General features: G+C 47.9%; 1 protein-coding gene across 4 annotated transcripts in view; it reads left to right on the top strand.

Moving 5' to 3' along the window:
• Positions 1 to 24,390, top strand: part of FUZ (fuzzy planar cell polarity protein) — a 322,221-nt gene that overhangs the window by 84,793 nt on the left and 213,038 nt on the right. For 3 of the 4 annotated variants that reach the window (XM_063942538.1, XM_063942536.1, XM_063942539.1), the window contains exon 4: positions 17,785 to 17,853. The exons of the other annotated variant lie outside the window; for it this stretch is intronic. In XM_063942538.1, coding sequence (XP_063798608.1) covers positions 17,785 to 17,853 — 69 coding nt within the window. The remainder of the gene's footprint in view (positions 1 to 17,784; positions 17,854 to 24,390) is intronic. 4 annotated transcript variants of the gene reach the window in all.

Raw genomic sequence — 24,390 nt, 5'->3', positions numbered from 1 at the left:
GCGAAGCAGACGCTTATCCAAACAGCACTACGAGGAATATGATCTCCCGCCCTTTGCTGCTGGATAATGTCTGCTGAAATTACCTAGTGCAGATATGTGAAGGACGGGCGAGCCGCCAATTGATAAAGCTAGATATTTATCTTATATAAAACCCTTTATGAGGTCTAAGAACACTGCACGCTTTTTACGTATGGAGTACCGTAAGGGTACGCACGTTGCGTAGCAATCGCTTAGCCGTAGTCGAGACGCTCAAGCGTCACGTTCGCTCACGGCCAAGAGATCACAGGCAGGCACACTATTGGCTGCTGACTAACGTAATGATTCGCTATAGCGTAGCGGACGCTCGGGACCACGAGGAGATCACCAGCGGCGCTGACGCTAACAATGTTAAACCTTTGTATCTAAACCATAAACAGTGTATTGTGCAGTAAAACCTTAGTGTAATGATAGAGTGTAAATGCAACACAGTATAACCTTATTAACTCAAAAGCTGTTTGAGCGTCACCGACGCTCTGAGAATACTAAACACTATAATAAATACACAGATACCTGGGCTTAGGGTCCAACGCCTAATAAATATATATTATGAATGATATACTTGCAAAAGAATTAACACAATACAAGTCATACACTACAATATAACATAGACTACCTAACCAGATAACTACACAGGAAATACAATACAATACAATTACGTTTTAAGGGAAAATAAGAGAGAGAGAGAGAAATTGGCCCACAATAACAAGAAGATCAATATGGTTGCGGAGAAAACTTACGCACAAAGGAAACGATCGCATGCGCCTCTGGACATCCAGCTCCCGATTTTCAGCAATGATAACCGTTGAAGAGTGAGTGCTGGATGTGATCGGCTTGTCTATTTATGCCCCACACACAATACAATTCAATGGTCCCTACAATCTCATTGTTCATTGGACACAGGAATTCCTCCTCGCATTATAACAAAAGGTCATAGGTTGATTCATACAGGTGGGCTGTGACTATTTCCCACAGCTCAGGTGGGAGGGAAACTGGGTTTCCCGCCACATGGATAAGTAAGTGCAAATACAGTAAATGTTCATAAACTTCTTATGTCCATAACTATTCGCACGAGCGATTAATCCGCTTCAAACCAACACCGGAATATTGCTAATTAAATACTCTTCCGATGGGTACTAAACACCACTGTATTACTCCTGTCTGTCCCTTCGTATCAAACAAAGAGGGATTTCTCTGTTCATGAACATTCTACATTAACCAAACTTTCAGAATCTATCAAAGGGACCATGATCTACAAAATACATTATATAGTGAAAATATGTAACGATTGGGTCGCACGCTACGATCACATAAACTCTACCGTAAATACGCATACCGTGCGCCTGCGGGTGCCCGCGACTGTGAGTATGCGCACGTACGGGAGAGCGTACGCATGCGCAGCACGGACCTGTGTGAGGTGCAAATATGGTAGTGTGCATAGAGATATTTTTCTGACTTTGACACCATGTTCATGCCTTATCTATTGGGGGGACCTTACTAATCACGCCTATTATATATTCACGTATATATTGCTACTATGTCTTCCTCCTTTGTATTAGTTACAGTTGTTGCAATTCTTGTAATACTTGTGAATGACCCCTTTCTGTCTATAACCACGGATCAACTTTATTAGCATTGTTTATACGTAGAAAAATATTTTCACTACAAAAATATTTTTACTATAATATATGGGTCCCATGACTGTAATCTACATATTTATCCCACCATCAGTCCGCATTAGCAGATTTTATCCCTCAGCCCCGTTTCCATGTTTAAGCAGCACAATAAGTAAGAAATCAGGAAGAATCCTCTTATTGCGTCTGGCCACCTATTACGTCATGCGTTCCACCTCATCTGGAACGCAAAAGGGCGGAACCAATATCACACGTGATTTCTCACGTGACCAGCCACGCCGTCGATCCCCGTCTCATGTCCCAGATGACGCGGCACGCATCAGGCACTACCCGGACAGCGGAAGCACAGGAGTCTGATCTAGGTCATGTGCTTCCGCCGGAAGTCCGGCGGACCATCTATGCGTTCCACACGTTTGGAACGCATAGCGCATTTTTACTTCTTTTTACTATTTTTCTAACATTTTATTCATCCTTTGCACCCAGCCCAGTAAAAACAACATATTTAGTACCCAGTCCATATGTCAAAGGGAAGATTTATACTAAAATAAAGAACTTAGCATTATTGCAGGGTCCCGCCCAGGAAGGGGCGGACTCAGACATCATACCAGGTATAAATAGAGGGTATGGTTGAGCTCACATGCACCTTGAAAAAGACTAAATAGTTGAAACGCGTTGGTGGAGCATGTGAGGATTTGAGGTACCACTCCAACCAGTTCTAACAGCAGGAAAACGGTGAGACATCCCGGGTTAACATCTTTCTTTCACTGTTGGATTTTGCTGTATAAACATCCATAAGACTGTTTGTTGTGGTATGCAATCCAGAATTTGTTTTTAATAATTTTTATAATAAATGTATTGAAACCTCACACACCTCTTCGTGTTTGTGCTTTATACTGAGCCCAATACGAAGTCGGGGAGTGATCGAGAAAGACCATCCAGCCTGCTGAAATAAAGAAACCGCTACATGAAAGTACGACGTCTATTTGAAGTAAGCTTAGATGTGAGCATCATCTAGAAGTATCTGTTTATGAATATTTGGGGTACACACATTTTTGGCACCAGAAGTATTTACCTAGAGGCTTTAAAGAAACCTTTATAGGCTTTCTCCAAGTGTTTGAAAGTAAGCACACATGTGAGGAGCCACGTCTATCTTGAAACACCAGGGTGAACCCTTACGGATACCTGTACACTTCCCCGTATCACTATAGTCCATAGAGTCCGGGCAGAAGTCACCTTCATTCAAATTAACTTTTTTTGGGGGAATCCCACTGAACCCTTGTACATTATCTGTGTTCTCTCTACATGCAACATCTTTGAAAGATACTTCCATGAAGAACACGCTTTGAGAACAATAACGAATTTCCTTACCATCATTCTTGGACTTTGATCCCACGGTGAAATTCAACCATCATCTTACTTTGCGCCAACAGTAGGTCCATCCTACCTTTCTTGTTTATCAGTCTTTTACAGGTGTGTGGTGACACATCAGGAAAGGACCTTACACTGGGCAGCAAAGAGAGTGCGCAGGAACATGCCTTATAAATTAATTTTTCAAAAAATTGTGGCATCGTACGAAGCCATTCCCTTCGGCAGGTTCCATGCGAGGACCTTCCAATGGGACCTACTGGACAAGTGGTCCGGGTCACATCTACAAATGCATCAGAGAATCACCCTGTCCCCCAGAGCCAGGGTGTCTCTCCTGTGGTGGCTGCAGAGTGCTCACTTCCTAGAGGGTCGCAGGTTCGGCATTCAGGACTGGATCCTGGTGACCACAGACGCAAGTCTCCGAGGTTGGGGAGCAGTCACACAGGAAAGAAATTTCCAAGGTCTTTGGTCGAGTCTAGAGACTTGTCTCCACATCAACATCCTGGAGTTGAGGGCCATATACAACGACCTGCGTCAAGCGGAGGCATTACTTCGCGACAAACCAGTTCTGATTCAGTCGGACAATGTCACCGCAGTAGCTCATGTAAACCGCCAAGGCGGCACAAGGAGCAGGGTGGCAATGGCGGAAGCCACCAGGATTCTTCGCTGGGCGGAACATCATGTAAGCGCACTGTCAGCAGTGTTCATTCCGGGAGTGGACAACTGGGAAGCCGACTTCCTCAGCAGACACGATCTGCACCCGGGAGAGTGAGGACTTCATCAGGAAGTTTTCGCGCAGATCGCAAGTCGGTGGGGCCTGCCCCAAATAAACATGATGGCGTCCCGTCTCAACAAAAAGCTAAAAAGGTATTGCGCCAGGTCAAGAGATCCTCAGGCGGTAGCTGTGGACGCCCTGGTGACACCGTGGGTGTATCGGTCGGTCTATGTATTTCCTCCTCTTCCTCTCATTCCCAAGGTGTTGAGATTAATAAGACAAAGAGGAGTGAGAGCAATCCTCATTGGTCCAGATTGGCCACGAAGGACCTGGTATCCGGATCTGCAGGAGTTACTCACAGAAGATCCGTGGCCTCTTCCTCTAAGACAGGACCTGCTGTAACAGGGGCCCTGTCTGTTCCAAGACTTACCGCGGCTGCGTTTGACGGCATGGCGGTTGAACGCTGGATCCTAGCGGATAAAGGTATTCCGGATGAGGTCATTCCTACGCTAATAAAGGCTAGGAAGGACGTGACATCAAAACGTTATCACCGAATATGGCGAAAGTATGTTTCTTGGTGTGAGGCCAGGAATGCTCCTACGGAAAAATTCCATCTGGGCCGTCTCCTTCACTTCCTACAAACTGGAGTGAATTTGGGCCTAAAATTAGGATCTATAAAGGTTCAGATTTCGGCCTTATCCATTTTCTTTCAAAAAGAATTGGCTTCCCTTCCTGAAGTACAGACGTTTGTGAAGGGAGTACTGCATATTCAGCCTCCTTTTGTACCTCCGGTGGCGCCTTGGGACCTTAACGTGGTGTTAAGCTTCCTTAAGTCACATTTGTTTGAACCACTCAAAACAGTGGAGTTAAAATATCTCACTTGGAAGGTGGTCATGTTGTTAGCCTTAGCTTCGGCTAGGAGGGTTTCGGAACAAGGGCTTTTATGTGATAAAGCCGCTAATCTGGTTTTTCATATGGATAGGGCGGAATTGCGGACTCGTCCTCAATTCCTACCAAAGGTGGTCTCATCTTTTCATATGAACCAACCTATTGTCGTGCCTGTGGCTACGCGTGACTTGGAGGATTCCGAGTCACTTGATGTGGTCAGGGCTTTGAAAATTTACGTGGCCAGAACGGCCCGTGTTAGGAAAACAGAGGCTCTGTTTATCCTTTATGCTGCCAACAAGCTTGGTGCTCCTGCGTCTAAGCAGACTATTGCGCGCTGGATCTGTAACACGATTCAGCAGGCGCATTCTACGGCAGGATTGCCGTTACCAAAATCGGTTAAGCCCCATTCCACTAGGAAGGTGGGCTCTTCTTGGGCGGCTGCCCGAGGGGTCTCGGCACTACAGTTGTGCCGAGCCGCTACTTGGTCGGGGTCAAACACCTTTGTAAAATTCTATAAGTTTGATACCCTGGCTGAGGAGGACCTCATGTTTGCTCAATCGGTGCTGCAGAGTCATCCGCACTCTCCCGCCCGTTTGGGAGCTTTGGTATAATCCCCATGGTCCTTACGGAGTCCCCAGCATCCTCTAGGACGTTAGAGAAAATAAGATTTTAAACCTACCGGTAAATCTTTTTCTCGTAGTCCGTAGAGGATGCTGGGCGCCCGTCCCAAGTGTGGACTACTTCTGCAAGACTTGTATATTGTTTTTGCTTACATAAGGGTCATGTTATGGTTTATCGGTTGTGAGCCGATGCTATGTTGTTGTTTCAAACTGTTAACTAGATAGTTTATCACAAGTTGTACGGTGTGATTTGTGTGGCTGGTATGAATCTTGCCCTTAGAGTAACAAAAATCCTTTCCTCGTACTGTCCATCTCCTCTGGGCACAGTTTCTCTAACTGAGGTCTGGAGGAGGGGCATAGAGGGAGGAGCCAGTGCACACCCAGAGTCAAAGTATTTCTTAAAGTGCCCATGTCTCCTGCGGAGCCCGTCTATCCCCATGGTCCTTACGGAGTCCCCAGCATCCTCTACGGACTACGAGAAAAAGATTTACCGGTAGGTTTAAAATTTTATTATTTTACCTTTTTCAGTCAGTTTGTACTTTACTTAGTAGGATAGGTATCAAACCTTGGAGAGAGATAATGTACTAGTCAGCTTCTAACTGCCATGTTACAGGCCGTGTTTAAAAAATTACAGGAGCTGATTAGTTGGTGCTTTCTCGCTCTACTTTATCTCCAAACTTTGATAAATCTCTCCCTTACACCCCTTTCACACCCACCATCTGAACCGGGATATTACCAGGGCAACCCAGGTTCTGTCTTGATGTGAAAGGGTCAAGCTGGGTTGTGTGGCCTGGGTCCTCGCCCCTGGTCACGGCCAGGGCTATTCCCAAAGAGCGAGCCGGATACAATGCGATCTGAAAGGTGCAACCCAGGTTATCCGCAAAAAGGAGCTGATTGGCGGATTACGAGTGGAGAGATGACGTCCACTTTTAATAACTCACACAATTTTGCGGGCTGGCACAAGTGCAACATGAAAGCTGGCAGCCCTGGAGTAACCTGGGTCCAGGGTACAGTGTGAAGTGGTTTGAAGAGCTGGGATTCAGGTGTGAAAGGGGTAGCAGAGTGGTATTGACCAAGCAGTGATCGCCCTTCTTTTTGTAGAAAGAGTGACAACATGGAAAAATCACTTTTCTCTTATGTCCTAGAGGATGCTGGGGGTCCATATTAGTACCATGGGGTATAGACGGTTCCACTTGGAGCCACTGGCACTTTAAGAGTTTGAGTGTGTGGGCTGGCTCCCCCCTCTATGTCCCTCCTACCAGACTCAGTTTAGAGTCTAGAGCAGTGATGGCTAACCTTGACACTCCAGCTGTTCTTGAACTACACATCCCAGCATGCCCTGCATCAGTTTTAGCAAGGCCAAATAGCAAAACTGTAGCAGGGCATGCTGGGATGTGTAGTTCAACAACAGATGGAGTGTCAAGGTTAGCCATCACTGGTCTAGAGCTTCTTTAGTTTTATTATTTTTCTAAGAGTTAAGTTAGGCACAGGGAGGCTACTGGCAACAGCCTCCCTGCTTTGTGGGACTTAGGTCGGAGTAGTGTCCGCCCTGAGGGGTTTTGAGCCACTATCTCCGCTGACAGGACATTAGTTCCTGAGGGTGATGAGCGTTAGCCGCCCCAGGCGACCGCTCACTCCCGCAGCACTGCCGCTACCCCCTAACAGAGCCAGAAGAATTCCGGTGGCGAGTGAGTCACCGGCCCCCTCAGCAATCGGGGAGCCAGTGTGAAGATGGCGGCAACAGGGTGGGAGCGTAGTATTAACTGCACTCCGGAGGCTCAGCGGTACATACTGCGGCGCTGTGAGGGGCGCCTGAGCCAGCGCCTATACCCTACACTGGTCAGCAAGCCTTTCAGGGACCGCGGTTACACTGCCAGCAGAAATCCTCAGTCCAGTATAAAGAATGGAAGAGCGGGAAACAACGCCATGTTCAGGGGCGGAGCTTCTCAGTGCGGACCCAGCAGCGTTCAGCGCCATTTTCCTGCCTGCAGATCCTATACAGAGACGCTGACAGGGAGAGCTGTCCCTCCAAGCAACTCCAGCTATCCTGTGCGGTACCAGGGAGTTGTAGAAGTGGGGGAGGCTGTGTAAATACTGTGTAGTCTGTTAAGGTACACAGTAAGCGCTAGATAGTTGTATTATATCTACCTCAGTAAGCGCTGTGTGTGGGGGTTGGCTCCAAGCTCTGTGTCTCTCTGTGGCATACTTGGGTGGGGGGGGTGGGGGGGGAACTGTGTCTGACATTTCCCTGTGTGTGTGTTTGTTGTCTCATATAGCCATGTCTAGGGACTCTGTGTCATATGCTGCAGAGGATATTTCCTCTCAGGAGGAATACATTCCATATACACAGGCAGAGGCGGATTGGCCACAGGGTTTACACTGAAGATCCCCGGTGGGCCGGCGCACCTGCGGGGCCTGTTTTGTTTGAGGACATGTGGTCCTATTTATAGACATCATGAATAAGATGCCAAACAATTTGCATATATGATAATTACTTTGCCACTTAGCCTGTGATTGCAGATGATCTAGTGTATGCTCTGTCTGCCTGCTTAGCTGACATAAGATTGAGTGAATAGTGATTGGGATACGGTTGGTGTAATAAGCAAGAAAATATATCTTTCTAAAGAATTACATAGTTTCCTAAATTCTAAAGCTGTTTCATATAATGTGCTCATAACATTTAATTTTATTTCCTTTTAACTTCCCCCTTGATGCTGGACATCCCCACTTTCTGAAAAGTCTTGGTTGGAGGGTGCTGCTGCCATGGCCCATGGATAGACCTTACACCTCTGGTGCTGCCCAAGTGGGGCCACTAGTACAAATTTTTCCAGGGCCGCTTTTTGTTCCCAATCCGCCCCTGTACACAGGTATGTAATGTTTTGTCTCAGATCCCAATTAATGAGCCTGAGTGGTTGTCATCTATTAAGGGGATGATCTCTCAGATCTCTACCAGGGTAGCTCATACTGAGACTGAAACTCAGGTGTTAAAGAAGTCTATGGCAGTTTGGTCAGGTTCTGTTCCTATTCCTGCAAAATCCCCTAGTATGTTCCCACAGAAACGTGCACTTGCCCAGATTATGCAAGATGACACGGATACCAACTCTGATACAGCAGATGGTGATGGGGATGTGCTGAGGGGGGCGGCATCCCTTGCAAAGGGGGTGCAGCCCATGATTGAGGCCATTAGAGATGTGTTAAACATTAATGACACGCCACCTGAGCAGGTTGAGGAGGCTTACTTCACTGACAATAAGAAAGCCTCGCTAATCTTCCCTGCGTCAAAAGAATTAAACGCTATATTTGAAAAATCCTGGGAAAACCCGGAGAAAAAATTCCAGATACCATAAAGGTTCCTGGTTGCTCTTCCCTTCCCTGAGGAGGATAGGAAAAAATGGGAAAACCCACCCATAGTTGACGCATCTGTCTCCAGACTGTCAAAAAAGGTGGTTTTACCTGTCCCTGGATCTACCGCGTTAAAAGAACCGGCTGATCGTAAGATAGACATTATGCTCAAATCCATAAACACTGCTTCAGGAGTGACGTTAAGGCCCACTATTGCCTGTGCATGGATTTCTAAAGCCATAGTAAAGTGGTCAGGCACATTACTAGAGGATTTGGATACAATGGATAGAAGTGACATGGAATTGTTTCTACGTAACATACAGGATTCTGCGGGGTTCATGGTGGAATCCATGGAGGACCTGGGTACGCTGACTGCACGGATATCTTCCATGTCGGTCTCAGCTTACAGAGGTCTCTGGCTACGCCAATGGTCTGCAGACGCGGAAACCAGGAGAAGTGTGGAGAACCTACCCTACACAGGTCAGGCTCTTTTTGGGAAGAATTGGATGCGTGGATTTCCACGGCAACCGCGGGTAAGTCACCTTTCATTTCCTCTGCTACACCTTCTACGAAAAAAACGTTTTCTTCAGCTGTGTCGTAGTCCTTTCGGACCGCTAAGGCAAAAAAGTCCAAGCCTCCTACCACTTTCTATAGAGGTAGTCGTGCAAAATCCAAAAAGCCTGCCCCCGCAGGCTCCCAGGACCAGAAACCTGCTTCTGGTTCCTCAAAATCCTCAGCATGATGGTGGACCGCACAGCCTGGAGTACGGGCTGGTGGCTGCGAGATTCAGACGTTTCAGACACGTCTGGGTGTCGTCCGGCCTGGATCCCTGGGTACAGGATATTGTGTCACAGGGGTACAGACTGGAGTTTCAAAAACTCCCGCCTTACCGATTCTTTAAATCAGGCTTGCTAGCTTTGCTGACAGACAGGGCTATCCTAAGGGAAGCCATCCTAAAATTGGAAAAGTCACAGGTCATTGTCCCTGTTCCACCTCATATGCAAAACAAGGGTTATTGGGGGTCATTCCGAGTTGATCGCTCGCTAGCTGTTTTTAGCAGCCGTGCAAACGCTAAGCCGCCGCCCTCTGGGAGTGTATCTTAGCTTAGCAGAAATGCGAACGAAAGGATCGCAGAGCGACTCTGAAAAAAAATTGTGCAGTTTCAGAGTAGCTTCAGACCTACTCCTAGCTTGCGATCACTTCAGACTGTTTAGTTCCGCATTTGACGTCACAAACACGCCCTGCGTTCGCCCAGCTGCGCCTGCATTTTTCCTGGCATGCCTGCGTTTTTTCGATCACTCCCTAAAAGCGGTCAGTTGACACCCAGAAACGCCCCCTTCCTGTCAATCATTCTGCGGCCAGCACTGCGACTGAAAAGATTCGCTATACCTTGTGTGAAACTACATCGGCCGTTGTGAAAGTACGTCGCGCATGCGCAATGCGCCGCATACGCATGTACAGAAGTGCCGGGTTTTTTTGCATCATCGCTGCGCAGCGAACATTTTCAGCCAGCGATCAACTCGGAATGACCCCCATTATTCAAACCTTTTCGTGGTACCAAAACCGGATGGTTCGGTCAGACCAATTTTGAACTTGAAATCGTTGAACCCTTACCTGAGGGTGTTCAAATTCAAACTGGAGTCTCTCAGAGCAGTGATTTCAGGTCTAGAGGAGGGAGAATTCCTGGTATCCCTGGTTATCAAGGATGCGTACCTCCACGTTCCGATTTGGCCGCCACACCAGGCTCATCTCAGATTTGCACTGTTAGACAGTCACTATCAATTTCAGGCACTGCCATTCGGCCTCTCCACAGCACCGAGGGTGTTCACCAAGGTGATGGCCGAGATGATGGTTCTCCTCCGCAGACAGGGGTGAACATAATCCCATATTTGGACGATCCGCTGATAAAGACATCGTCCCGGGAGACGACGTTGCAGTCCATTGTTCTTACGACTCATCTGCTCAGGGAACACGGTTGGATCCTGAAACTTCCAAAGTCACATTTGGAGCCGACAAGGAGATTGTCTTTTCTGTTGATGATCCTCGACATGGAAGTGCAGAGGGTGTTTCTGCCAAAGGAGAAAGCGTTGGTGATTCAAACAATGGTCCGGGATGTCCTGAAGCCAACCCGGGTATCGGTTCATCAGTGCATTCGCCTTCTGGGGAAGATGGTTGCCTCCTACGAGGCTCTACAGTACGGAAGGTTTCATGCTCTGTCCTTCCAACTAGATCTCCTAGTCAAATGGTCGGGTTCTCACCTACACATGCACCAGAGGATATGTCTGTCGCCGAAAGCCAGAATTTCACTCCTCTGTTGGCTGCAAATGCCTCACTGGAGGGCGGCAGGTTCGGGATTCAGGACTGGGTCCTTCTTACCACGTATGGAAGTCTCCGGGGCTGGGGCACAGTCACTCAGGGAGAAACCTTCCAAGGAAGGTGGTCAAGCCTGGAATCCAGTCTTCAAATAAACATTCTGGAACGGAGAGCCATCTACAACGGTCTTCTCCAAGCGGCTAATCTTTTGCGAGATTGAGCCATTCAAGTGCAGTCGGACAATGCAACAACAGTGGCCTACATAAACGGACAGGGCGGAATGAAGAGCAGAGCTGCAATGTCAGAGGTAACAAGAATCCTCATCTGGGCAGAAAAACACGAGTTGGCACTGTCAGCAATCTTCATTTTCTGGGAGTAGACAACTGGGAAGCGGACTTCCTCAGCAGACACGATCTCCATCCACGAGAGTGGGGACTCCATCCGGAGATGTTCACGGAGGTAACAGATCTTTGGGGTGTACCTCAAATGGACATGATGGCCTCTCGTCTCAACAAGAAGCTTCGGAGGTATTGTTCCAGGTCAAGGGACCCGCAAGCCATGGCGGTGGACGCCCTAGTGACTCCGTGGGTTTTCCAGTCAGTGTACTTGTTTCCACCACTCCCACTCATCCCAAGAATCCTAAAGCTCATAAGGAGAACAAGGGTTCAAGCGATCCTCATTGCCCCAGACTGGCCAAGAAGGGCTTGGTACGTGGACCTTCTGAATCTACTGCAAGAAGAACCGAGGCCTCTTCCTCTTTGGGAGGACCTGCTGCAGCAGGGGCCGTTCGCCTATCAAGACTTACCGTGGCTACGTTTGGCGGCATGGAGGGTGAGCGCCTGATTCTTGCTCGGAAGGGCATTCCGAAGTAAGTCATTCCTACCCTCATACAGGCTAGGAAAGGGGTAACGTCTAATCATTACCATCGTATTTGGAAGACATATGTCTCTTTGGGTGACTCCAAGAAGTTTCCTACGGTGGAGTTTCAACTCAGACGTTTTCTCCTCTTCCTGCAAGCAGGTGTGGATATGGGCCTGAGGTTAGGATCTGTGAAGGTCCAGATTTCGGCTCTATCCATTTTCTTTCAGAAACAATTGGCTGCCCTCCCTGAGGTTCAGACTTTTTTGAAGGGAGTTCTGCACATCCAACCTCCCTTAGTACCGCCTACGGCGCCTTGGGACCTTAATGTGGTGTTGCAGTTCCTCCAGTCGGATTGGTTTGAGCCTCTACAGGAGGTTGAGGTCAAATTCCTTACATGGAAGGTGGTCACGTTGTTGGCCTTAGCTTCTGCTAGACGCGTGTCCGAATTGGGGGCTTTATCCTGTAAATGCCCTTACTTCATCTTCCACGAAGATAGAGCTGAGCTCTGGACAGGTCGGCAGTTTCTTACGAAGGTTGTGTCAGCATTTCATATCAACCAACATATTCTGGTGGCAGTGGCTACTGACTCCTCAATTACATCAAAGTCCTTGGATGTTGTAAGGGCTCTGAAGATATATGTGAAGAGAACTTCTCGTCACAAAAAGTCGGGTGTCCTGCTTCTAAGCAGACTATTTCTCGCTGGATTCTGTTCACTATCCTGCACGCTTATTCTACGGCAGGACTGCTTTGTCCAAAATCTGTTGAGACCCACTCTACTCGTAAGGTGGGGTCTTCCTGGGCGGCTGCCCGGGGTGTCTCGGCAGTGCAACTTTGCCGAGCTACAACTTGGTCTGGGTCGAACACGTTTGCAAAATTTTACAAGTTCGATACTTTGTCCTCTGATGATCTGAAGTTCAGTTAATCAGTTCTGCAGGAGCCTCCGCGCTCTCCCTCCTGTTTGGGGAGCTTTGGTACATCCCCATGGTACTAATGTGGACCCGAGCATCCTCTAGGATGTAAGAGAAAATAGGATTTTGGTTACCTACCGGTATATCCTTTTATTGTAGTCCATAGAGGATGCTGGGCGCCCGCCCAGCGCTTCGTTTTCCTGCAAACGTTATTTGGTTCAGTACAACTTCGTTTTAGTTGAGTACTGCATTGTTACTTGGTAAGTAATGTTTCAGCAGTTGCTGAGTGTTCAAGCTAAGTTAGCTTGAGGTGCCTTGTATGTGTGAGCTGGTATGAATCTCGCCACTATCTGTGTATAATCCTTCTCTCGAAGATGTCCGTCTCCTCGGGCACAGTTTCTAGACTGAGTCTGGTAGGAAGGGCATAGAGGGAGGAGCCAGCCCACACTCTTAAACTTTTAAAGTGCCAATGGCTCCTGGTGGACCCGTCTATACCCCATGATACTAATGCTGGCAGTGTAACCGAGGTCCCTGAAAGGCTTGCTGACCAGTGTAGGGTATAGGCGCTGGCTCAGGGCGCCCCTCACAGCGCCGCACTATGTACCGCTGAGCCTCCGGAGCGCAGTTAATACTACGCTCCCACCCTGTTGCCGCCATCTTCACACTGGCTCCCCACTTGCTGAGGGGGCCGGTGACTCACTCGCCACCGGCATCTTCTGGCTCTGTTAGGGGATGGCGACATGCTGCGGGAGTGAGCGGTCGCCTGGGGCGGCTAACTATCATCACCCTCAGGAACTAATGTCCTGTCAGCGGAGATAGTGGCTCAAAACCCCTCAGGGTGGACACTACTCCCCCCCTAAGTCCCACGAAGCAGGGAGGCTGTTGCCAGTAGCCTCCCTGTGCCTAACAACCTCTTAGAAAAATAATAAAACTAAAGAATCTCTGTAGAGCTCCCCTAGCTGTGACCGGCTCCTCCGGGCACATTTTCTAAACTGAGTCTGGTAGGAGGGGCATAGAGGGAGGAGCCAGCCCACACTCTCAAACTCTTAAAGTGCCAATGGCTCCTGGTGGACCCGTCTATACCCCATGGTACTAATGTGGACCCCAGCATCCTCTACGGACTACGAGAAAAGGATTTATCGGTAGGTAACCAAAATCCTATTTTTTTTCCTCAACCATGTATAATTAGTGTGCATGAAAATAAAGGTGCCATGGTACCTTGCGATTGCGTGCTTACTGTGTGATCTTAGAACCCGGTAGTGACCCCCGGGCACCGTGCGGAGCTGTAAACGCTGCCTTTCTCAAGGCAGAGATGAGCGATAGGCGAGAATAATGCACACATGAACCCAGGGTCCTCCCAATTGATGGCAAGCGGTGGGATAACACAGTCCCGACGTCTGGGCAGAGCCAGGGGTCCGTGTCGGTATATACGGCCAAGCTCTGAAGGCACAATAGCCTGTAACCCAGTAGTATAGAACCGCACAGAGGAGAGCTCTTGTAAACCTAACAGGGATGCCTGAGAGAAGCAAATGGATCATGTGCGAGGGCGTTAAGCGGACAAAATTCCACTTAAGTGTCTGCTTGTCCTGCAAGCGAGGGAGCCGCAGAGTGTGCTGTAGCCCAGAAACGGAAGCTGAAGTGAGGGGACCCAGCAGTTGACGCTGACCGAGCCCTACTAGTGCAGGCCGTTTGAAGAATGGCACCAGAAAAGGGAAAGAAGCGCCTGAGGAGAGGCAAGAAGTGCCCAAAGTTTCCCAGAGCAGCGGAGCTCATCGATGAGGAATGGGACCTGAGGAGTCCATCCACAAAGATGCAGCCCTCCTGGCAGCACTGGGAGGCAGCGTGCCTGTGGACTAGCTTGTGGATGGGAGCTACCACAGAGGAGAAAGTTACCTACCTGGTAGAGGAATTTATGCAGTATAAAAGTGATGCTGTGGCTGAAAATCTGCTAGATACGTTGGAGTGGATTGTTATAGAAGTAAGTAACTCCTCGCACCAAATAATGCAGAGAAGCTGGATCGCTGAGGCCAGCGCGCCAGCACCGGGTGATCTGGCTCCCGGGAAGGAGCCAGCGAAGAGAACCCAGAGGGAGGAGGAGTTGATGGTGCCACCTGGGTGAACGACCGAGGGGTCCACTGCAGAGGAAATGTGGCGTGCAGAATCGGACGATCCGTTAGCACGAATGAGTCTAAAGGACCTAAGTGCAGAATGGAAGCTACGATGCAGCACCCCCACTGAAGGCCGCTCACACCGCTCCCTTATTCGATGGGTGTACGAGCAACACGAGGACCCACTACATGCATTCAGTGTGTATAGGAAATGGGTCCTGGATATTGAAAACTGAGAAGTGTGTGGGAACAGCTGCAGTGCTCTGAGGATGCGGAGGAGGTCGCAGCAGTACAGGAACAGTTGAATTCCCCAGAGTGGCTGGACCAGTGCCGCAGAGTGCAATCTGAGGGGGGAGGGGGGAAGGGGGGGGAGTTTTGCAATATTAAGAATTTTTCTTTAAAACTAGTAACATATTTCTTCTAAAAATATCACATGTATATAAGCAAGAGTATCACATGAATAAAAACACATACAGAAAAAACAATCTACTAATATACTTTGCACAATTATGATGGCAAATGTGGGGTGTCCTTTTTCAATAATATATAACCTATTTTGTAGATCACAGGTATTTATAATGGGCCCATTGTAGGTGATAATTGAAATTTTTTTCCTGAAACAGATATATCAGGTTTATTAGTAGTTTTTTATGGGGTATATTCAATAAGAGTCGTGTCCATTCCAACATTCAGTTGTCGGAATGGACCCCACAACCCCTATTCAAAGAGCGGCCAAATCCGACTGTCGGATTTGGCCGTTCCCGGTTTCCTGGCCTGCTGCTGACAGCGGTATCAGGGGGAGCTGTTAGCTGTGCCGGGGGGTGAGATGTCTGCGGTGCCGGAAGTGGGGGGAGATGTCTGCGGCGGTGGGGAGAGCAGCGGAGGAGACGGAGCGGACGGGGGGAGGAGAGGAGGAGACGGGGGGAGCAGAGGCTGCAGCAGCGTGACTGGAGGCTCACAGCAGCGTCCACCAGGCTCCAGCAAGCGGGACCTCGCTTGCTGGAGCCGGGTTGACGCTGCCCTGCCGCTGGGTTCCTGCTCTCCCCGCTGCTCCCCCCGTCTCCTGCTCTCAGCTCCCTCATCTCAATCCGACTTTTTTAAAGTCGGATTGAGATTGTCGGACACGGGGCTAAAACCTGTTGGGTTTAGTCTCGCTTCCGACAATGCACGCTGATCGGCGGCTGAAGCCGCCGATAAGCGTGCATTCTGACAGCATTCCAACAAGTCGGATTTCCCGACTTGTCAGAAAAAGTGGGTCCGTAATAAAGAGCCCGGAACCCCTTACGACCTAAAACTGTCGGAAGCTGCCGTCTTTCCGTCAAGACGGAAACATCTGACAGTTATTGAATATACCCCTATGTATGTGTTTTTATTCATATGATACTCTTGCTTATATACATGTGATATTTTTAGAAGAAATATGTTACTAGTTTTAAAGACAAATTCTTTATACTGATAGAAAATAAAAAAGCAAATTTATTGCAAAACTCTTCTATTGGTTTTTGGTACATATCAGACTGGGGTTAATGAAATTGACGCACACTCTTGTCAGAAAAATTACCATGTTCCACATTCATGTATATGGTGTGGAGTTTGTACGTGTTTACAGGCATGTTCTGAGTGTTTATTGCAACTTATGATTAAACTTCTATAAACAATAATTTATCTATCTATCTATCTATCTATCTATCTATCTATCTATCTATCTATCTATCTATCTATCTATCTATCTATCTCTTAATTAGCGCCTGGTGTTGTGAGGTTCTTTGTTACAGATAATGGATCTGATTCCTTGTTACATGTAATGTGGTCACAATTTCAGACTTCCACTGTGATTGCAAGTTTGTTTCAACTCTAAATTCTTATTCTGGACCTTATTCAGCATCAGTTGCAAAACTGCAACTACTGACGATCGCATGCTGGGGGCCGCCCAGCATGCTAATGGCGGTTAGCGGTGCAGTTGCAATTCAATTGCGCTCACATCGCTAATAAGTGAAGTCCTCCTGTCTCCACCACCTCACCCCCATTTTAGCCGCCCCGCTCCCGCAGCGCCGCATCTACTCCCCCGACCGCCCTACGAACGCCTCTGCCTGATTGCATCTCACTGCATGCGCAGTACAGATCCTGCGTGTGCACTGGGCCAAAAAGCGTCAGTATGCGATGATGGCATAGCTGATGCGATCCCTACTGAATAAGGCCCCCTGAGTGCATAGAACAATATTATACCCCCAAGGTCACTGCTTTAACTCAGATATATGCCTTTCTAATAAACCACTGAAACCTTTACATACATATTTGTAAATGTTACTGGTGGTGCTTTAATTTAAAGTGTAATGGCTGTAAAAAAATGTCTGAGTTCCGCCGGGGACCCGCACCTCCAGCCAACTCTGACTTCATTACATCCGGCCCATTGTGTCTTAGTCGCAATGCAATGTGACCAGGGCACACCAGGAGCACTCTTAAATGGTCTCATGGCTCCGAGATGTCATTGATTCCTGTGAATTCATAATCTGCACTCCCATAAATTAGTTCCGCCTACAAAACGACTGCCACTGCTGCATACATAGATTTACACATAGATATACAAGCGTCACATATCAAATAAATCAGCACAGTCTCCTGGTGCATTCTAGTTTCATCACATTGCATCTGAGATGCATTTTCGAGGGAAAAGACACAAATAAGACGACTGACACTGGCGGAGTCTCACGGGACCTGGCACGACTGCAGCAAAGATGTATTAAGACACATTTGTGCTGCTATTTAAGAACGATAGAGCGACATAATGGTATTGTGCATTAGAAAGTTCTGCACCCTTCTTACTGACCATACATCCATCCATCCATGTGATTACTTTCACTGAATATTCAAATTAGGCATAAATGGAAACACAAAGGCAATTCAGAGATTGAGGTTCAGTATGACATACATTTATTATTGCATTCCTGTAACACCATCCACAAGATGTACATAATGTGTCTATAACTTTTCTAGGTTCTTGTGATTGGGCTGGATGATCTTGTGAATATTAAAAATGTGGAACGTTTGAAGAAAGACCTGCGGGTAGGTGTACCAAGACAGCTATGTCATGTAAAAGGCCACAGTCCAGATTAAACCGGTCTCACACATTGTAACTTCTGTTTGATTAGTTTTACTGAATTTGGATGGCTCTGAAAGAATCTCTGCACACAATTCAATCATGTTCATCCAGATTTAATTGGATGTAGCAGTAAAGTACACCCGTACAACGCCAATCATGTGTGGTTTTATTAATCCATGCAGATGCCCACACGAAGCTTGGCATGTTCTGCACCCTTATGCATGAGTAACAGATCTGTCCAAAGGGCCATCTAACTGGGTGGTGAAATGACGTGATAAACCAGTTAGTTCAGCTGTCAGACCAAATGGATGGATTCCAATGTGTCTGGGCATAATTGTTATTATTATTTCTCATACGTCCTAGAGGATGCTGGGGATGCTTCAAGAACCATGGGGTATAGACGGGATCCGCAGGAGACATGGGCACACTATAAGACTTTAAATGGGTGTGAACTGGCTCCTCCCTCTATGCCCCTCCTCCAGACTCCAGTTAGATTCTGTGCCCAGTGAGACTGGATGCACACTGAGGAGCTCTCCAGAGTTTCTCAGAAAAATACTTTCATTAGGTTTGTTATTTTCAGGGAGACCTGCTGGCAACAGGCTCCCTGCATCGTGGGACTGAGGGGAGAGAAGCAGACCTACTTCTTAGGCTACTGGACACCATTAGCTCAAGAGGGTTCGATCACTTGGTACGCCTAGCTGCTTGTTCCCGGAGCCGCGCCGTCACCCCCCTCACAGAGCCAGAAGACAGGAGCCAGGTGAGTATGAGAAGACCAGAAGACTTCAGTGACGGCAGAAGACGGCGTTTGAGGTACCGCGCTGCGGCCGCGCTGCGCACCATGCTCCCACACATAAAACAGCACTACAGGGTGCAGGGCGCAGGGGGGGCGCCCTGGGCAGCATGGGGGACTTCAAACAGCACTGGAATAAGATATAACAGTGCTAAATTATATATATAAAAAGCGCTAACAGGTCTGGGCAGTCTTGTTACTTGCTTCAGTACCGGGATAGGCGCTGGGTGTGAGCTGGCTGAACTCTCTCTATGTCTCTCTGGCAAGCTTTATTGTGGGTCTGTCTCCTATAGCCCCAGTGTGGTTGTGGGTGTCGGTACGTGTGTGTCGACATGTCTGAGGCTGAGTGCTCTTCCCAGGAGGAGGCTGGAGTGGGGACAGAAAATACTGTTAGAGTGACCGTGTCGACACCGCCGACGGATGATTGGGTGAATATGTTGAGTATTTTAAACGCAAATGTGACTAAGTTGACTAAGAGATTTGATAAATCTGAGTCTAAGAACCAGACATGGAGGAAATCCATGGAAGATGCTTTGTCACAGGCCCAGACCCCTTCGGGGTCACAGAAACCTGCATTTACCCAGATAGCAGATACAGATACCGACACGGACTCTGATTCCAGTGTCGACTATAGTGATGCCAGATTACATCCAAAACTGGCTAAGGGTATTCAGTACATGATTGTGACGATAAAAGACGTATTACGTATCACTGAGGACCCTGCTGTTCCTGATACTAGGTTCTGTATGTTTAAAGGAAAGAAACCTGAGGTAACGTTTCCTCCCTCTCATGAACTGAACACACTTTTTGAAAAGCTTGGGAAAATCCTGACGAAAAGATACATGTTCCCAAAAGAATTCCAGTGGCATATACATTCCCCTCTGGGGACAGGGAAAGGTGGGAGTCATTCCCCACGGTAGACAAAGCTTTATCGCGTCTATACAAAAAGGTGGCGCTTCCGTCCCCTGACACGGCAGCCCTAAAGGATCCTGCGGATCGTAAGCAGGAAAATACACTAAAATCCATTTATGTCACTACAGGGTCGCTACTCAGGCCTGCCGTTGCTGCGGCATGGGTGAGTAGCACTATTGAAAGGTGGGCAGATAACTTGTCATCTGAGGTAGATACCCTAGACAGGGATAGTGTGCTTTTGACTCTGGGTCACATCAGGGACGCTGCAGCATATTTAAAAGAAGCTGTAAGGGATATTGGCCTTTTGGGGTCAAGGGCCAATGCCATGACAGTCTCAGCAAGGAGAACGTTGTGGATTCATCAATGGAATGCTGACGCTGACTCTAAGAAGGCGATGGAGTCTCTACCGTTTAACGGTAGGGTCTTGTTTGGCGACGGCCTCACTGACCTGGTGTCTACGGCTACCGCGGGTAAGTCTTCATTTTTACCTTATGTTCCTGCACAGCAGAAGAAATCGCCTCACTATCAGATGCAGTCCTTTCGGCCCAATAAATTAAAAAAAGGACGTGGGTCCTCCTTCCTTGCTGCGAGGGGAAGAGGACGGGGAAAAAGGCCTGTGGCAAGTTCCCAGGAGCAGAAGTCCTCTCCGGCTTCTACAAAATCCAACGCATGACGCTGGGGCTCCTCTGTGGGAGTCCGCCCCAGTGGGGGCACGTCTCCAACTCTTCAGTCAGGTCTGGGTGCACTCGGACCTGGATCCTTGGATAGTAAACATAGTAACCCAGGGGTACAAGTTAGAGTTTCAAGACGTGCCCCCTCACCGATTTTTCAAATTGGCCTTGCCAGCTTCTTCCAGAAAGGGAGATAGTAAGCGCTGCGATAATAAAGTTGTGTCAGAATCAAGTGATTGTCACGGTACCCCCGTCTCAACAGGGGGGAGGTTTTTATTTGAGCCTGTTCGTGGTCCCGAAGCTCAGTCAGACCGATTCTAAACCTAAAATCCCTCAATTTCTTTCTAAAAAAATTCAAGTTCAAGATGGAGTCTCTACGAGCAGTGATCTCCAGTCTGGAGGAGGGGGATTTTATGGTGTCGGTCGACAAAAGATGCCTACTTACATGTCCCCATATATCCTCCACATCAGGCTTACCTGAGATTTGCTGTGCAGGATTGCCATTACCAATTTCAGACGTTGCCGTTTGGTCTGTCCACGGCTCCGAGGATTTTCACCAAAGTAATGGCGGAAATTATGGTTCTCCTGCGCAAGCAGGGAATCACAATTATCCCGTACTTGGACGATCTCCTCATAAAGGCGAGGTCCAAGGAGCAGTTGTTGAAGAATGTTGCCCTTTCACGGACGACTCTGCAACAACACGGTTGGCTCCTAAATTTGCCAAAATCACAGTTGGATCCAGTTGTTGTTCCTGGGTATGATTCTGGATACAGAATTGCAGACAATTTTTCTTCCAGTGGAAAAAGCTCTGGAAATACAGAACATGGTAAAACAGATTCTGAAACCGGCAAAGGTGTCAGTTCTTCACTGCACTCGGTTGCTGGGGAAGATGGTGGCGGCCTACGAGGCCATTCCGTATGGCAGGTTCCATGCCAGGGTGTTTCAGTGGAACCTGTTGGACCAGTGGTCCGGGTCTCACCTGGACATGCACCGGAAAATAATTCTATCTCCCAGGACCAGAATTTCCCTTCTGTGGTGGCTGCACAGTTCTCACCTTCTGGAGGGACGCAGGTTCGGGATTCAGGATTGGATCCTGGTGACCACAGATGCAAGCCTCCGAGGCTGGGTAGCAGTTACACAGGGAAGAAACTTTCAGGGAAAGTGGTCGAGCCAGGAAGCTTGTCTACACATAAACATTCTGGAATTAAGAGCCATCTACAATGGCATACTGCAAGCAGAACATCTTCTTCGAGGTCTGCCGGTCTTAAATCAGTCAGACAACGTGACAGCAGTGGCATACATAAACCGCCAAGGCGGAACAAAGAGCAGAGCGGCGATGGTCGAGGCCACGAAAGTTCTTCGCTGGGCGGAAAGACATGCCAGCGCTCTGTCAGCAGTCTTCATTCCAGGAGTGGACAACTGGGAAGCAGACTTCCTCAGCAGACACGATCTCCATCCAGGAGAGTGGGGTCTTCATCAAGAGGTCTTTGCAGAAGTGACAAGTCGTTGGGGAGTTCCTCAAGTAGACATGATGGCGTACCGCCTCAACAAGAAACTTCAGAGATATTGTTCCAGGTCAAGGGACCCTCAAGCGATAGCGGTGGACGCCCTAGTGACACCGTGGGTGTTTCAGTCGGTCTATGTGTTCCCTCCACTTTTACTCATTCCAAAGGTGATAAAAATTATAAGAAGAACAAGGGTTCAGGTGATCCTCATTGTTCCGGATTGGCCAAAAAGGGCCTGGTATCCAGATCTTCAGGAGTTGCTCATAGAAGATCCCTGGCCTCTTCCTCTTCGGGAGGTCCTGTTATAACAGGGGTCGTGCGTGTATCAGGACTTACCGCGGCTGCGTTTGACGGCATGGCGGTTGAGCGCCAAATCCTAGCCGGAGGGGTATTACCAGTGAAGTCATTCCCACACTTCTTCAGGCTAGAAAAGAAGTAACGGCAAAGCATTTCCACCGTATTTGGAGAAAATATGTGTCTTGGTGTGAATCCAAGAAGGCTCCTACGGAAGAATTTCACCTGGGGCGTTTGCTCCATTTCCTACAAGCAGGTGTGGATGCGGGCCTAAAGTTAGGCTCTATTAAAGTACAGATTTCGGCCTTGTTGATCTTTTTCAGAAAGAATTTGCCTCCCTTCCAGAAGTTCAGACCTTCGTAAAAGGCGTGCTGCACATCCAACCTCCCTTTGTGCCCCCAGTGGCACCATGCGATCTTAATGTGGTGTTGCAATTCTTGCAATCACATTGGTTTGAACCTTTGCGCAAGGTTGAGTTAAAATTCCTTACTTGGAAAGTGGTCATGTTGTTGGCCTTGGCGTCTGCAAGGCGAGTGTCTGAGTTGGCGGCTTTGTCTCACAAAAGCCCCTATTTGATTTTCCATGCTGATAGAGCGGAGTTGAGAACTCGTCAACAATTTCTGCCAAAAGTGGTTTCATCATTTCATGTTAACCAGCCAATTGTGGTGCCAGTGGCTACTGACGCCTTGGCGGAGTCAAAGTCTCTCGATGTGGTCAGAGCTTTGAGGATCTATGTTGCCAGGACGGCGCAGCTTAGGAAAACAGAGGCTCTGTTTGTCCTGTGGGCTCCCAACAAGATTGGGGCTCCTGCTTCTAAGCAGACTATTGCGCGCTGGATCTGTAATACAATTCAGCAGGCTCATTCTACGGCAGGATTGCCGTTACCGAAATCGGTTAAAGCCCATTCTACCAGAAAGGTGGGCTCATCCTGGGCGGCTGCCCGAGGGGTCTCGGCATTACAGCTTTGCTGAGGTGCTACTTGGTCGGGATCAAACACCTTTGCGAAATTTTACAAGTTTGATACCCTGGCTGAGGAGGACCTCTTGTTTGGTCAATTGGTGCTGCAGAGTCATCCGCACTCTCCCGCCCGTTCTAGAGCTTTGGTATAAACCCCATGGTTCTTGAAGCATCCCCAGCATCCTCTAGGATGTATGAGAAAATAGGATTTTAATACCTACCGGTAAATCCTTTTCTCTTAGTCCGTAGAGGATGCTGGGCGCCCGTCCCAGTGCGGGCTGTATCTGCAGTTTGGTTATTGTTACGTTCATGTTGCGTTGAGTTCGGTCAACTCTGGGACTGCTGTTGGTCATACCGTTGCATGCGTTGTTGTTGAATGCCATGTTGTACGGCGTGTTGGTGGTATGAGCTGGTATGTATCTCACCTTAGTTTAAATTATTAATTAAATCCTTTTCCTCGAAATGTCCGTCTCCCTGGGCACAGTTCCTATAACTGGAGTCTGGAGGAGGGGCATAGAGGGAGGAGCCAGTTCACACCCATTCAAAGTCTTATAGTGTGCCCATGTCTACTGCGGATCCTGTCTATACCCCATGGTTCTTGAAGCATCCCCAGCATCCTCTACGGACTAAGAGAAAAGGATTTACCGGTAGGTATTAAAATCCTATTATTTTTTTTTGCTAAAGTTCCCGGTCTGTGTTGACCTACTAGATAACCCTAAATCACTGGCCGTAGGGCACCAATGTGAACAACGTGTCTGAGATTGATCCAGTTGATATGGATTGAATCATTATTGGACATGTATGTAACTGCACTTACTGAATGACTTCTGTCTGGACGTCCATGTGCTGAATGACTGCTACTGTTCTAATACGAGTTGGAAAATGATCATGCTATTCAATACTCTGCACTTCTACAAAGAAAAAAAAACAACTTTGATACCCTAAACTACAAGTAAAACGTCCTGTTGCCTGTGAAGTCCTCTAGCATAAGCCCTGCTCCCTTTCAAACCTCTCCCAGTGCGGAATCCTGGTAGGTTGACCATGGGTGGTAGAGACTGCAGGAGTCCCATTTTCACTTTGGAGAGAGATAATAATGGCAAAGCATGGAGACTGGCGCTCCACTGTAATATACCAGATGAAATGGTGATTATTCTTGTAGAACTCTCAATCCTAAAAGGTATTCATCTTATCCTGCATGGGAACCTAGTAGTTAAATATTGCATTTATTTATAACTGCATGCTGATTTACTATGTACAGTAAAAACAAATTCCTAGTTACGTTACTGATTCGGTATTACTGATTGTTTTAGGCTATTTTTCTCTATCCTTCATCTGGGGGACCCATCATAACCATAGGGTTAGTGAGGGACA

Source organism: Pseudophryne corroboree, chromosome 10 (genome assembly GCF_028390025.1).
Source record: "Pseudophryne corroboree isolate aPseCor3 chromosome 10, aPseCor3.hap2, whole genome shotgun sequence".
Taxonomy (NCBI): domain Eukaryota; kingdom Metazoa; phylum Chordata; class Amphibia; order Anura; family Myobatrachidae; genus Pseudophryne; species Pseudophryne corroboree.
This window is presented reverse-complemented; position numbering and strand designations above follow the sequence as displayed.